The 12,738-nt window shown below is 50.7% G+C and overlaps 1 protein-coding gene across 1 annotated transcript; it reads right to left on the reverse strand.

Moving 5' to 3' along the window:
- Positions 1 to 4,170: 4,170 nt before the first annotated feature.
- Tac4 (tachykinin precursor 4) lies at positions 4,171 to 7,409 on the reverse strand. The gene is made up of 2 exons (XM_047543794.1): positions 7,287 to 7,409; positions 4,171 to 4,272 (listed from the first exon to the last, which is right to left on the reverse strand). The coding sequence occupies exons 1-2, from the start codon at positions 7,407 to 7,409 to the stop codon at positions 4,171 to 4,173; spliced, it is 225 nt and encodes a 74-aa protein (XP_047399750.1).
- Positions 7,410 to 12,738: the final 5,329 nt, after the last annotated feature.

A 12,738-nucleotide genomic window follows, 5' to 3' on the forward strand; every position in this document is an offset into this window, starting at 1 on the left:
TGCCCTCTACCCCCCCCCCCCCCACACCACTGGGAAGGCCATTCAGTGGTAATTCATTTATTGAGTCCCTTCTATGTACTGTGGCTGGCCCTGGTGATGCACAACCTGCAGGGGAGGGCAGGACCACTCCTGATCAGCAGGGTGACCACAGTGCATCTGTACCATCACAGCTTGTTCCTGGGAGTCCTCGAAGAAGCCCAGTGAGTTCAGTGCGGAGCTGGTGTGGCTTGCCAGCATGGAGGACAGGAGACCCAAGGAGAGAGCTGGTCAGCAGTGACATCCAGTGAAGAGGGTTGGCGTCCTCTGGGGGCTCACTCTGAACCTGGGTCCTCGTCCTCTGTGCCTGGGGAGAGTTCTGTACATAGATGGTGGTTAGGGGAGCTCTTACGTCTCCCAGGCCTTCCCTAGTCACTGCTCAGGGCCCTCCATTTCCCTCTCATTTCTTTCTAAAGCTATCTAGGGCTTCAGAATTACAGGCTCAGCTGCCATGTCTTCCATTATTCAATCATAAGTGCCTCCAGAACAGGATGGAGCCAATCCTTGGTTATCCTCTCTAAAGAAGAGGAAGTGGCATTCAAAAAAGTCCCAAAGGCCTGCCTGGGGACATGGGAGGTACCGTGTATCAGGAAACTGGAGACACAGCTTTCAGTCTCAGCTCTGTTATTAGCTTACTTGTGACTTGGAACAAATTGTTTTCCATCTCCAAAAAACAACAGCTTCTATGCTTCCTGTGCACAGCATGCATGAGTGGCACTTGTACTATTTGGTGTTGGGGTGACTTCCAGGGTCCTTTGAATGGAATGGCTCAAACACATCGAGAAAATCTCAGGGGAAAATAGAGATCTTTCCCAATTTCATTCCCAAGAGCCAATGTCAGAATAAGCAGATGTTCTATTTGGGGAGTAAGGGAGAGACTCCGAAGTCTGCAGCTCAGGGGAAGAGGTTAGGGACTAGAGTATCTTTGGTCACCCATTGCCCTTCCTCTTGTGTGGGCTCTCTGAATCTGTGACTTTTCCCCACCTGGTTCACTTACCTACTTCCATGTCTGGCACCTGCCAGAGGTGTTAGCTGATAACTGTTTAGGATAGTACCCATCTCGGGGTGATGTGCACTCAATTACAATTGATGAAGGCAGTGAATTTCTTAAGACCAGACACCACCCTCTAAATTGGAAGGACCAGGACTTTATGGACAGTGAGGGAATAAGGGGATGTTTCAGGATGGAGAACACACATCATTCTCTATGGGTTCAGCTGGCCCTGGGGGGCAGAGCAGTGTGTGCTGGGGCAAGTTGGGGTGGGGAAGGGTGCAGTTTCAGGGCCATGGCTAATTCTGGATCATCAGGGGTGACCTCCCTGCACCCCTCTCCCAAGGGGCCACTACTGGTGGCTTGTAGAAGCCTGTTATGTTTGATTGGCAGCAAAAGGCATGGCCACTTTCCCATAATGTCCTAGTGGCCCACCAGAGGCTCTCACTTACCTTCTGTGGATGATCCTCTCCTGTCCAGGAGGGCCTGGACCATTTGTCCCAGCTGATACCCTGGTGATGGAGAAAGATGAGGTAGGAAAGAGAGAGGCAACAGAGGACAGTTGCCTTGGATACCAGTGAAGGGCAGGACCACAACCAAAGCTGGGGCCATGGAAATGGAGTCACTTCTCAATCATCTTGGAGTCATTCTTTCATGTCTTCCTTGATTTCTTGTTCTTCCATTCTCCCATCTGTTCTTCCTAGCACCTAGTGGGTTCTTATGGAAGAAACTAGACTGGTATCTGGGATACAGAAGGATGGCAGGCCTGGAGCCTGTATACTGGAGAATTCCGGGCGGGGAACACCAGCTGTGTGACCTGGCAGGACAGCACAGTGCAGTGTGCCAAGGAAAGTCTAGTGCCCAGGCTGCGGAGACTGCACTGACTGGGCAGGGCAGGTGGTCAGGGAGGACAGCAGCCAGGAAAGGCCAGAGTCAAGTCAGCGAGGCCCCAAAAGTATGTGGGGATTGAGCTTGATCCCGAGAGTGCCCAGGGGTCATGGATATAGGCTGGTTTGCTTTCTTTTGATTTTGTTTTTCCCTTTCAGCTGGAAGGTTTTAGCAGGGTAATGGCTAATCAGATTTGTACTTTTAAGATCCTCCAGTATGCAGGGGATTGAAGCTTTGAGCACTTCTGATCTTTGATTCACTTTTCCAACTCCAGACTTCAGATCCAAAGTAATTTTTGAAACTTTGGCAGAACCAGACACACCCCTGTTTCCTCCTAGCCCTGCAAGCACTCCTGAGGCATGCATGGATCACCCTCTACGGAAACGACCAGAAAGCCCAACTCTTGGCCAAAACACACTGGCCCCACCCCCTACACTGGAATGCCAGCCTTGCATTTCTGATTTACTAGTGTATGGGACAACCTTCCCGTCCCCAGACAGCATGCTGAGGGAAGGCCTGGGCAACACTTACCTGCTCTCCCTGGCTGGATGGGAGGTATTCCTGGGGGAAGGAGAAAGAAGGGCTGAAGACTGTGCTGCCCCTTTAAGGACTTGGTGAGGTTGTGGGGTCTTCGTTGGAGCTATAGTCACTCCTTTGGTGTCCTCATGTGACAGCAGGAGTGTGCTGGGCAGGAGGCAGTGAGGAGTAATGGGACACATACTTTGACCTCATTAGTGCTGGGCACCAGCTGGGTGGGCATCTTTGGGAAAAGGACTTCCCCCACTGGATCCTGAGTCACTACTGGTGATAGTGCAAGCATCTGTCATGCTCAGGAAATCTTTCTTTTCTGTCCCCTGCTCCTCACGGGCTGTTGGACTGGGAAGAGAACTTTGAAATGGCCCATTCCCAAACTCATTTGTAGAGGAGGAAACCAAGACCAAAACTGGTCACTAGTTGGTTTTCTCTATTTTTATATGCATACTTTTTTTTTTTATTACAAAAGTAGTCCTTGAATACTCACCCACTATTTTAAAACTGAAGCCATGTAAAGATTTGTACAGTAAAAAGTAAAGTTCCTCTTCATTCTCTCTCCCTCATCTCCACTTCCTGCCCTAGGTATAACCACTATTTCCAGTTTGATGTTTATTCTTCTAGAACTTTTCCTATGAGTTTGCATGTGTACTTACGTAATTTTTCAAACAAGTAGGCTTCTATCGTGTACTTTTTTTCTGTAACTTGCTTCCTTTTAGCCATATATTTATATATCTTAGCACTCTTTCCATAGTCCACAGATCTGCCTTTTTTTTTTTTTTTTTTTTTTTTTTTTGGTACTGGGGATTGAATCCAGGGGCTACTGAGCCATATCACCAACCCTTTTTATATTTTTTAATTTAGAGACAGGGTCTCACTAAATTGCTTAGGGCCTCACTAAGTTGCTGAGGCTGACTTTGAACTTGCAATCCTCCTGCCTCAGCCTTTCAAGCCACTGGAATTACAGATGTGGACCATTGTGCCCAGCAGCCTCATCTTTTTAAATGTCTTTGAGGTTATGTATATGCCTAGTATATTTCAGTCTTTCCCCCATGGTGGTCTGTATGTTATTTCTAGATTCATCCTATTATAAGAGAGTTAACAATGAATACTTTGATCAGTGGCATGCACATTTCTGACTTTGATGGATATGAACAGTGAATAAAAGTGCCAGTTTTCTCACACCCTCACCAACACTGAGCATGACCACTTAAGAAAATAGAATGTGGAGGATAAGCAAAGAGAAAACAGCTTTACTCCTGACTGGTTTCTCCTTTGCCCCCAGGTAGAACTCCCACGTTGACAGTGCCCTTGGGGAACAGAAGTTCATTTTAGTAATTCTGTTTGAACCAAAGAAACGACAGAAAGCTCCCCATGGCTTTGCTCATGTATTGACTTTGGCCTCTAGCTTTACTGCCTCTCACCAAAGTCACCAGGGAATGGAAGGCAGGGGCACCAGACAGAGTGCAAAGTGTTTTTCCCACCATTAAGGTGGTCGTACTCCCCATGTGCCTTGACATTCTCTGTTTACACCTGTTATCTGTTGTCGTTAACACTCCCCAAGGATGATAATTTATGTGGATGGTCTACCCCACCTCATCTCAGGAGTGACCTTTTTTGGACTGGAGTAAGTGACCTAAGCTCCAGGACTTTAACCTAGGACCCTTGCTCGGTTTTCAAGGCCTACTTACAACCATGCTTTAGTGGGCTCCTGCCTGTGTTTGTCACTCACCTTCCACCTGCTTCCCCATCAGTCCAAAGAACTGGTTCGCCTTGCTCCTCTTCCCCTCCTGCAGCTGGAGCTGAATGCTGGGGACAGCGTCCTCCTGAAGAAGCAGAGAGTTAGCAGTGGGGGGGCGGGTGTGTGTGCTGTTGAGACAGGGAGGGAATCCTCAGTGGTAACAATCTCAGTAACAGCAGCTCAGTCACAGGACACTTGCTCTGTGCTGGCACTGAGTTCATTTGCGTTTTTACATCATATTGTGTGTTATAATATTTGCCAGTTAACATGTTACCTACTATGTTCTTGACACTGTTCTGAGCGCTTTAATATAGCAACTCATTAATCCTCACCCAAACCCTATGAAAAGAGTACCCAATACTTCTACTGTCACCATTTTACAAATGAAAACAGAGGTACAGAGAAATTAAGTAGTCCAAGGTTGCCCAGCTAGAAGTGAGAGATGAACCCAGCCCATCTAAGATGTAAGGTGATTAAGTGACTTGTCCAAGGTCACACAAGTGGTTGAACCAGAATTCAAAAGTCTGACTCCCAGGGTTCTGCTCTGGGAAATGTCTCCAACACAGGCAAGGAGGGGACCACCAGTAAAGGAGGCAGGGTGGGACTGCTTCTACTCTTAACTCTGGCTATCTTCCTTGCCCTGGGCACTTCCCCTACTGTCCCAGATTTACCTACCCTGGGGTCCCGGGAGCATGTGATCTGGGGTGGAGGCTGTTACCCTGGGCAAAGTCGTTTTAATCCTTGAACTGACAGGATAAACATGGGTTTAAATTCTCAGTCCTTCATTACCTTCGTGACCTTGGCTAAAGTCCTCTCCCATCTTAGCCTGAGCCCCAGAAGTGGGGGGTCCTTTCTACAGTCAAGAATAGGGTCCTTCTGGGATAGGGAAAGAGATGAGATCTCCTTTAAGATAGGTAGACAGGGCCCTAGAGTAACGCAGGTACCTGCTCAGAGGCTGGGAGCTGGGGTTGGATCAGGGACTCTTCTATCCTTTTTTCCACAAGGGCAGTGCTGGAGTCCCCACCCCTGTGGGACCAACAAGGACCCGTCTGGGGGTAATGGAAACCAACATGCCTTTCACAGTCTTTCTTGTCCCAACTTTTGGGATCAAGAGTGGATTGTTTTCTAAACCGTGGACTAATTCAGTCACTTCCCATCTGTCTCCTCCCTGGGACGTCAGTGGCTGGAGCAGCTGTCTCAGGCTGGAGTCGCCCAGCCTGGCCAGAAACCAGAGAAGTCTCTTTGGAGATTTGGACCCATTTCTGAAAAGCTCATGAAAACCACTTTGCCTTGGTAAAAGGCAGCCTTCAAATGCAAGTTGGAGAGAATGGCCCTTTATAGACTAAAGAGGACTGACCCTTTTTCCTACCCACTGTGTTTTGCTGGGGGCAAGAGCAAAGGAGGGACATTAGAAGCATCCATTCCTTTTCACTCAGGAAGGTCTCTTCCCTCACTCCAATCCCCAACTCCAGAGATGACTGTTACTGAACTAGGGAGCCAGCAGATCCTTGGGAAGGTGTCTCCAAGCACCAGTCATTTCGTTTGTAGTAATGCTCAGCAACCCACAGTGTTTGGAAGTTTTTCCAGCCTCCTAACCTGAATCCCAAGGCCTGCATCTTGGGAGGCAGAGGAAAGTAGGAGGAGACTAAGGACAGGAACAGCTGCAGATGAGTTGCAGGTGGGAAGAAAGCCCACAGAACTTGCTGGAGTTTCTGATAACCGTCCCCGTATGACTGCATCCAGGGTGCCCCATCACACAGCTGGGCTCCTCCTATGGCCAGGTACCCCAACATTTGGCATGGATTCCATAAAGCAGTCCCAGTTCAAGGAAAAGCTCTGGTATCACCCCTACTCCCCACTTTGCAGGCAAAGAAACAGGTCTAGAGAGAAGCAGGAGCCTGTGGAGAAGCTGACTTGAGCCCAGGTCTCTTAGGCCTGCTGCCTTCTTACTACGCCACTTCCATGTTCAAACCAGAAAGGAGACGATCACTATGGTTGCCCAAGTCATGGCTCTTCCTCTAGCTCCACTTCTAGAACCACAAGCCAAGCCAGTCCCAGCATCCTTACAATCCCAGGGCCATGAGCAGAAAGGCTCAGTCTTGTCCTCCTGCAAGCTTTCCCCGAGTGCTAGTTGGTTTTATTTTTTTGGTACTGGGAATTGGACCCCAGGGGTGCTCTACAATTGAGTCACATCCCCAGTCCTTTGTATTTTTTATTTTGAGATAAGGGCTTGCTAAATTGCTTAGGGCCTCACCAAGTTGCCCTCGCTGAGGCTGGCCTTGAACTTGTGATCCTCCTGCCTCAGCTCCCTGCCTCGCTGGGATGATAGGTGTGCTCCACCACACCCAGCTCTGAGCATTAGTCTCTTATTTACCTGTTTGTTCTCTTCCTGGTTGGATTGGGATTTATTCCCTGAATCCTGAATCTTTGTCTCCTGAATCAGATTTAATCAGATTTGATCAGATTTGGGTTGAGATTGGGGGTGGTAGCAATGCTGGGTCTCCAATTTTTAGATTTCTCTCCAGTGACAATACTCAGGGGAGTTCAGCAGACAAGACCACTAACATATCAGTACTTATCAAGAAATAAAAATGTTTCTATACACAAGACAAAATAGTAATTTTGCCCCAAGTTGATCCCCTAGAAAGGAAATTCTGGAAAATTTCTGATATACAAAATCAGATCTTGGACAAGTTGTGCAGTTGTGCTTTTAAAGCTAAGCAACTTTGGACAGACTACTTGACCTCTCCGTCTCAGCTTGCTTATCTGTGAAATAGGGATGGTAATGGTACTTTCCCCATGAGATCAAAATATGGATTAAAAGTGTTTAATGTTTATAACACACTTAGTACCAGGAGCACAATGTGTTAAATAAGTGTTTACACACACACATAAACACACACACACATATACACGCTGCTGCTGCTCTCATGCATGAGCCGTGACCTCTCTGGTCATTGCCTTGAACCTAGCCACAGAGAGGAGTCAGTTGACCTGCCTTGCCTTACAGAGTACAGTGTAGAGCTGTGGAAGGGATCTTCTTCCTCCCCTCCCCATGGGTCACCGCATGCCCTGCACAGAGTCTCTCCCCAAAGTTACCTCTAAGATCAGGGTCACCCAGGGCCTTGCTTCAGCGCTGAGTGCCAGTTCCTCTCCACTGTCCCCTGTTGCGGAGGACACAGACGGCCCTACCAGGAGAAGCAGGGTGAGGCAGGGCAGCATGGTGAGCATGCTCGGACTGAGGACCCTCTGGGAGCCCCTCTCAGCCTGAAGACACCGCCTCCAGCAGCTCCTGGCTGCCTTTGGCTGCTTGAGTATAGGTGAGGGAAGCTGCCGTCCTCTGGTCCTTCCAGTTATTCTGCTTCCTTCCTTTAGCTTATCTGACCCCTGAGACATCTCCTGTGACACCCCTGGTCTGGGAAGGCCAACGATAGGCCGAGCTGCTCGGGAGGAGGGATCAGACCACCCCCGGCTGTGCCCCCAACGTTTGATCCCAGGGCTTAACACTCTGATGCAACACCAGCCTCACCTCTAGCCACCTCCCTCCGGTGGCAGTGCACAATGGCACAGTGTGTGGGGTGTGGGGCTTCCGCTCCCAGGCTGGCAACCCAGGGGACCACCTGCTGGAAATAGGAAGAGGCGGGCAGGTGGACCCTAGGGCTCCTCCCTCTTTGGTGCTCCGCTCCCCTGTACAGAGAGGCCTCTTCCCAGAACTCAGCCAGCACCCCACCATCTAGCTCCCCTTCCTGTCTCTGAGCCCCTCTCCCTCACTCCCCATCATTAGTTCCTGTGTGGACTTAAAAACTTGTGTCTTGCCTAGAAGAAATAAGTGTTTAAAGAAGGGAGGCTCCTCACAAATTAGGCTCCTTACAAGTGGGAACTTGGATTTGCCTGGAAAATGGCCCGCTACTCAAGTGTCATTAACCCTAAGCCACCTTGCTACTCTTGTCAAAATTCTTTCTCTATATCCCTATCTTCACCCATCTCTCCTGCTTCCAACCTTCCAATGTCTCCCCGTCACCCTTGCACAAAATTCAACCTCCCTGTTCATTTCCTCCCGTTCACCCAGGTATGCATTCATCCATCGGTCTACCCATCCATCAATCTAGAATGAGGGCTCTGTTCAGAGACCTGAATTCCAATTCTAGCCTCACCTCTGAATGGTTGTGTGACCTTAGAACCCTCATGTAAAACAGGATTAATAAGAGCAGTCTTTCCAAAATTTGATGAAATGAGATAATGCATGTGGAACACTAAGCACAGTGCTTAATGGTAAATATTTAATGCCTGTTAACTATTATTATTGTTACTATTATTGACACTGGGGCACGGAAGAAGACTAAGACACTGTCCCTGTCCTGCAGTATTGCAAAGTCCAGGCGAGGAGACTTCCAGTGGCAGATAAGCTAAGTTCTATTTGGCATGTGCCAGCCCCTCTTGCCTTGCCCTGCCCTGACACACCGACCCACCACCTGCTCCAAGGACAGGACGAGACCTCCCACCCTCATGGTCTAGCCTGTCATTGCCTCTGCCTGGATGTCCCTTTCCACCTGGTAAACTCCCACTCATCCTTAAAGTTTGATCCCACTTACTGTGCACCCCCTTTTTAGGGTTTTTCTGTCTCCACTCCTGTCTCCAGCAAGAATTCATTGGCCTCTTTTCTAATACATCTCTTATGGTTCTCCAGAGACTGCTGTGAGAGGCTGTCCAGGTTGTGTACTGCACAAGGGTGTCTCCTGAGGGGAAAAGTAGAACTCAGCCCTTGCTTTGATCACTGAGCAATAGAGTCTGGACTGAGGCTGCACATCCCTAAAGAAGGGACTTGGCTCCAGTTCTCCAAATGGGCCAGTGGGGCACAGGGAAGCTCTGCTAGTTGGCCATGTGGTAGCTGATTGTGCTAGGAGCTCTTTGAGAAGAGGGCTATGGAAGACTGTCCTTGGCATGCAGTTGGTCCATAATAACTGTACAGTCACTCTGAGTCAAGGTCAACCAAGGCAGAGCTAAGTACTGGCTAGCATGGAGTATTTGGAGGGGACTCCCCTTTCCCAGGAATCTCTTTGGTGGGTTCCGGCCAGGATGGTTTCAGAATCCCAGAATTTGCTAAAATTCTCTGATTCAGTCTAATTCCCCAGAGCCTGTCCTGGCCTGTGATCCCTCTCAGCACTCCAGAGAGGTATCCCGCGGCTGTCACTCAAGTCTAAGGGCAGGATGCCTAATGCCTCATTCTCTTTTGGGTTTTCCACTGTTAGCAAGTTCTTCCTTACAAATGGAGTTTTGCTTTTTATTCTCTTCAATTTACCGAAATTAGGTAGGCTGGACTTGCTCTAGGTTACACTGAGAATTAGTGGGGGACCAGCTTCCCCACCTTCCAGTCAGTCCCTTTCCCATCTTCCCTGGGGCCTGACGCCTGGGCTGCAGGCAGACGCAGCATGGGGTCGGCCTTCCATCGGCAGAGGTAAAGGGGGGTCACCTTATCCCCAAAGAGTAAGCCAGTCTCAGTTTCACCATCTGTAAATTGAAGCTGCCACTCAAAGGGCATGGTGTAAATTTCATGCATTCCTGCTAGAAAAGTGCTCGGCACAGCGCCTGGCACGCAGCACGTGTTCAATTAATTCTAACTTATTGTGACTATTAGACCTCCGGAGTCCTGGACCGTGGTGCAGGTCTCCTGGCTCCGGTGCCAGTCCCGTCCCCGAGGGCGCAGGAACCACCCCGCGTGGGGCAGGATGTGGTGGGCGCCCAGCAGGGACGAGGCAGGAGGCATCGGGCAGAGAGGAGCGGGCGGCGGAAAGCAGGGAGAGAAAACCCCAAAGGCCCGGAAGGCCGGGAGGCAGGCAGGGCACCGACTGGAAACCGCGGCTATTTGCAGCATCGCCCTCGGGCTGCGGTCAGGTTGGGGCTGGCAGTCCTGCAGGCCGAGCCCGCCGCCCCGCCCGGTGCCCTCGGCCACCCGGGCACGGCCTTGGCTGCTGCGTCCCGCTTCGCTCGTCCTCGTGGCCGGGGCGACAGCTGGGGCTGGGCGCCGCTGCCAGCGGGAGGGCGAGGATGGGGAGCAGGGCAGGACGCGGGATGGCGGGGTGGGTGTGACCCGCGGGTGGACAGGGTGGGTCGAGGTGGGGCGCGACCTCGGGTGAGCCGGGCCGGGCCAGGTTCGGCTTCGGTGTGACCCGGGAAGCGGCCGGGGGTGGCGCGGGGGGCGGTCTGGCCGCGGGGCGGGTGGCGGCCGCGCAGAGGCTCCCTGGGCGCCGGGTGGGCGCGCAGGATTGCTAAAGGCTGCGGTTTGGCTAGCACTGCAGAGCCCAGAAGAAAAAGGGCGCAGGAGGGAGGGACTGGAATAAAAAGGAAAAGAACGGCGGGGAGAGAGGAGGAAACGGGAGCCGAGGGCGGGATGCGGGGAAGCCGCCAAGCGCCCGCTCCGGCCCGAGGAGGTGGGGTGATAGGCCCACTGTACAGGCAGCTTGGGGGATCGAGAGCCGTGGGTCAGGCCCCCACTGCTGCCTGGCAGAGGAGGGATTCGAACCGGGATCTGCTCGCCCCTCGCGTGCTTTTCACTTTGGGGAGCCCCAAAGAGGAATAGAGGGGAAGTGGAAGGGGACTGCCTGCGGGGAAGGGGTCCCGGCCGCCTCGTGGGGGCCCCCAGGGGAGGAGAATCTTTCAGGGAACAATCTGGGTTTTGCCATCGGGGCGACGCCTCTGGGCGCTGCTTGCATCTCTCCTGCGCTCTTCCAGCACCCCCAAGTGGAAGCTTCTGCCTCTCATGCCTTCCTAGAGAAGGTTCAAGAGCTGGGTCCTGGGCTCCCTCCCATGGCCCGTCCTTTGCCCAGAGGGACAGGAGGTAAATGAGGGACTGGGGTGCCAGAGGCGGGCAGTGCAATCCTTCCATTAGCAGGGAGGGTGGTGGGTCAAGGCACCCCAGAGATCAGGGCTGCGAGAATAGTCTGTATCCTGAGCTTGGACCCTTCCAGCTGTCATGGCTTGGACACTTTGGGGGAGCTCTTTGGGGTTACATTGGGACTCTCAGTCATTGGTTATGGATTTACCGAGCACCAGGCAAGATGAGAGTTGTCAGAGAACTGAGGTCACACATGACAGTTTTAACAGTGTGGAGAGTGCCATGCAGTCGCCTGGGGTAGGGGGAATGAGAATCCCCCGGCAACTTGAATTGGTTCCTGATGCACTACACTCACACACTGGTCCCAGACAGAACGCTGGGGGTTTAGACGTGGGACTCTACGCCCACAGCATAGATGGAGCAAACCCTGGTCCCCTAGGCCCAGAGGTTGTGTGGGCAGATTTCTTTGCCCACACTGGTGGCAAGCTTGCCTGGTTTGTTGGCATTTCCAGTGCCTCAGTTATGTCCCTAGGAAGGGCCTGAAGGTATCACCCTGTTTCAGAAAGAGATTGTCACTGCTAGCGGGTCAGAGTTCTGAGGTCCATGAGAACAGTCCCTGTCCCCACCTTAATGCCAGACCCCGCCCCTGCCATCAAAGGCACAGCTGGCCCAGGGGTGCAGGGACCTGGGGGCTGCTCACCCTGGCTCCTTCCTTCTCTATCACCTTTCTCTAAAAGGCCCACCCACCCACTTCTTTAGCAATCAGGCTCCATAGGGAAAAACAAACATGACCAGCCAGCGGATTACTTGTCCACATAAAGGTTTCAAGTCAAGAGAAGCAAAGTAGAGCAGAGTGGTGAAGAATATTCTGGGGCCGCGTTTGTGGCTCAGTGGTAAAGCGCTCGCCTAACCTGCATGAGGCCCTGGGTTCGATCCTCAGCACCACATGGAAATAAAATAAAGGTATTGTGTCCACCCACAACTAAAACAAAATATTAAAGGAAAAGAGAATGTTGTGGATGGGGGGCTGGAGATTGTAGCTCTGCGACAGACCACACAGGAGGCCCAGAGTTCATTCCCCAGCACTGGGGGGGAAAACTGGATTGGAATTCTGGCCCCACCAATCACCATCCTCGACCTTGGGCAAGTTATTTAACCATTCCGAACTCCCTAAACACCTTCACCTGATTCATAAAATGGGGGCAATAATATACAGAGCAGAGCAAGGGGGGAAGAGGGGATGGGAAGGGATGGGGGATGAGACAGACGAAGGTGAGTTATGTGTGTGTGTGAATATGGCAACACGAATTCCATGTATGCTTACGATGCACCAAAAATTAAATTTTTTTAAAAAAAGACATGACAGGGTAAGGGTGTATATTTAAGTTTTAATATTTAGTGTTCATTTCATAGAGTTGTCAGATTGAAAATAATAAATGTAGAATATTTGAAAAGAAAACATAAAATCTTATTTTCCATATTCACTTAAAATGTCATCAGAAAAATACAAACATTTTTCAGTGGAAAAAAATCATCATATACAGGGCCCATGGCAAAGGGTTGTTGGGATTCAATAAGATAATGCATAAAAGAAGTTCCTGCAGCATCTGGCACATTATAAGCACTTAATAAATGACATAATTATTACTGCTGTTAATAATATAATTAAATGATAACATCCGTCCACGTTCAATGGGAAAGCCCAGATTGAGGAAAGTC

This window comes from Sciurus carolinensis, chromosome 3 (assembly GCF_902686445.1).
Source record: "Sciurus carolinensis chromosome 3, mSciCar1.2, whole genome shotgun sequence".
NCBI classification, from domain to species: Eukaryota; Metazoa; Chordata; class Mammalia; order Rodentia; family Sciuridae; genus Sciurus; species Sciurus carolinensis.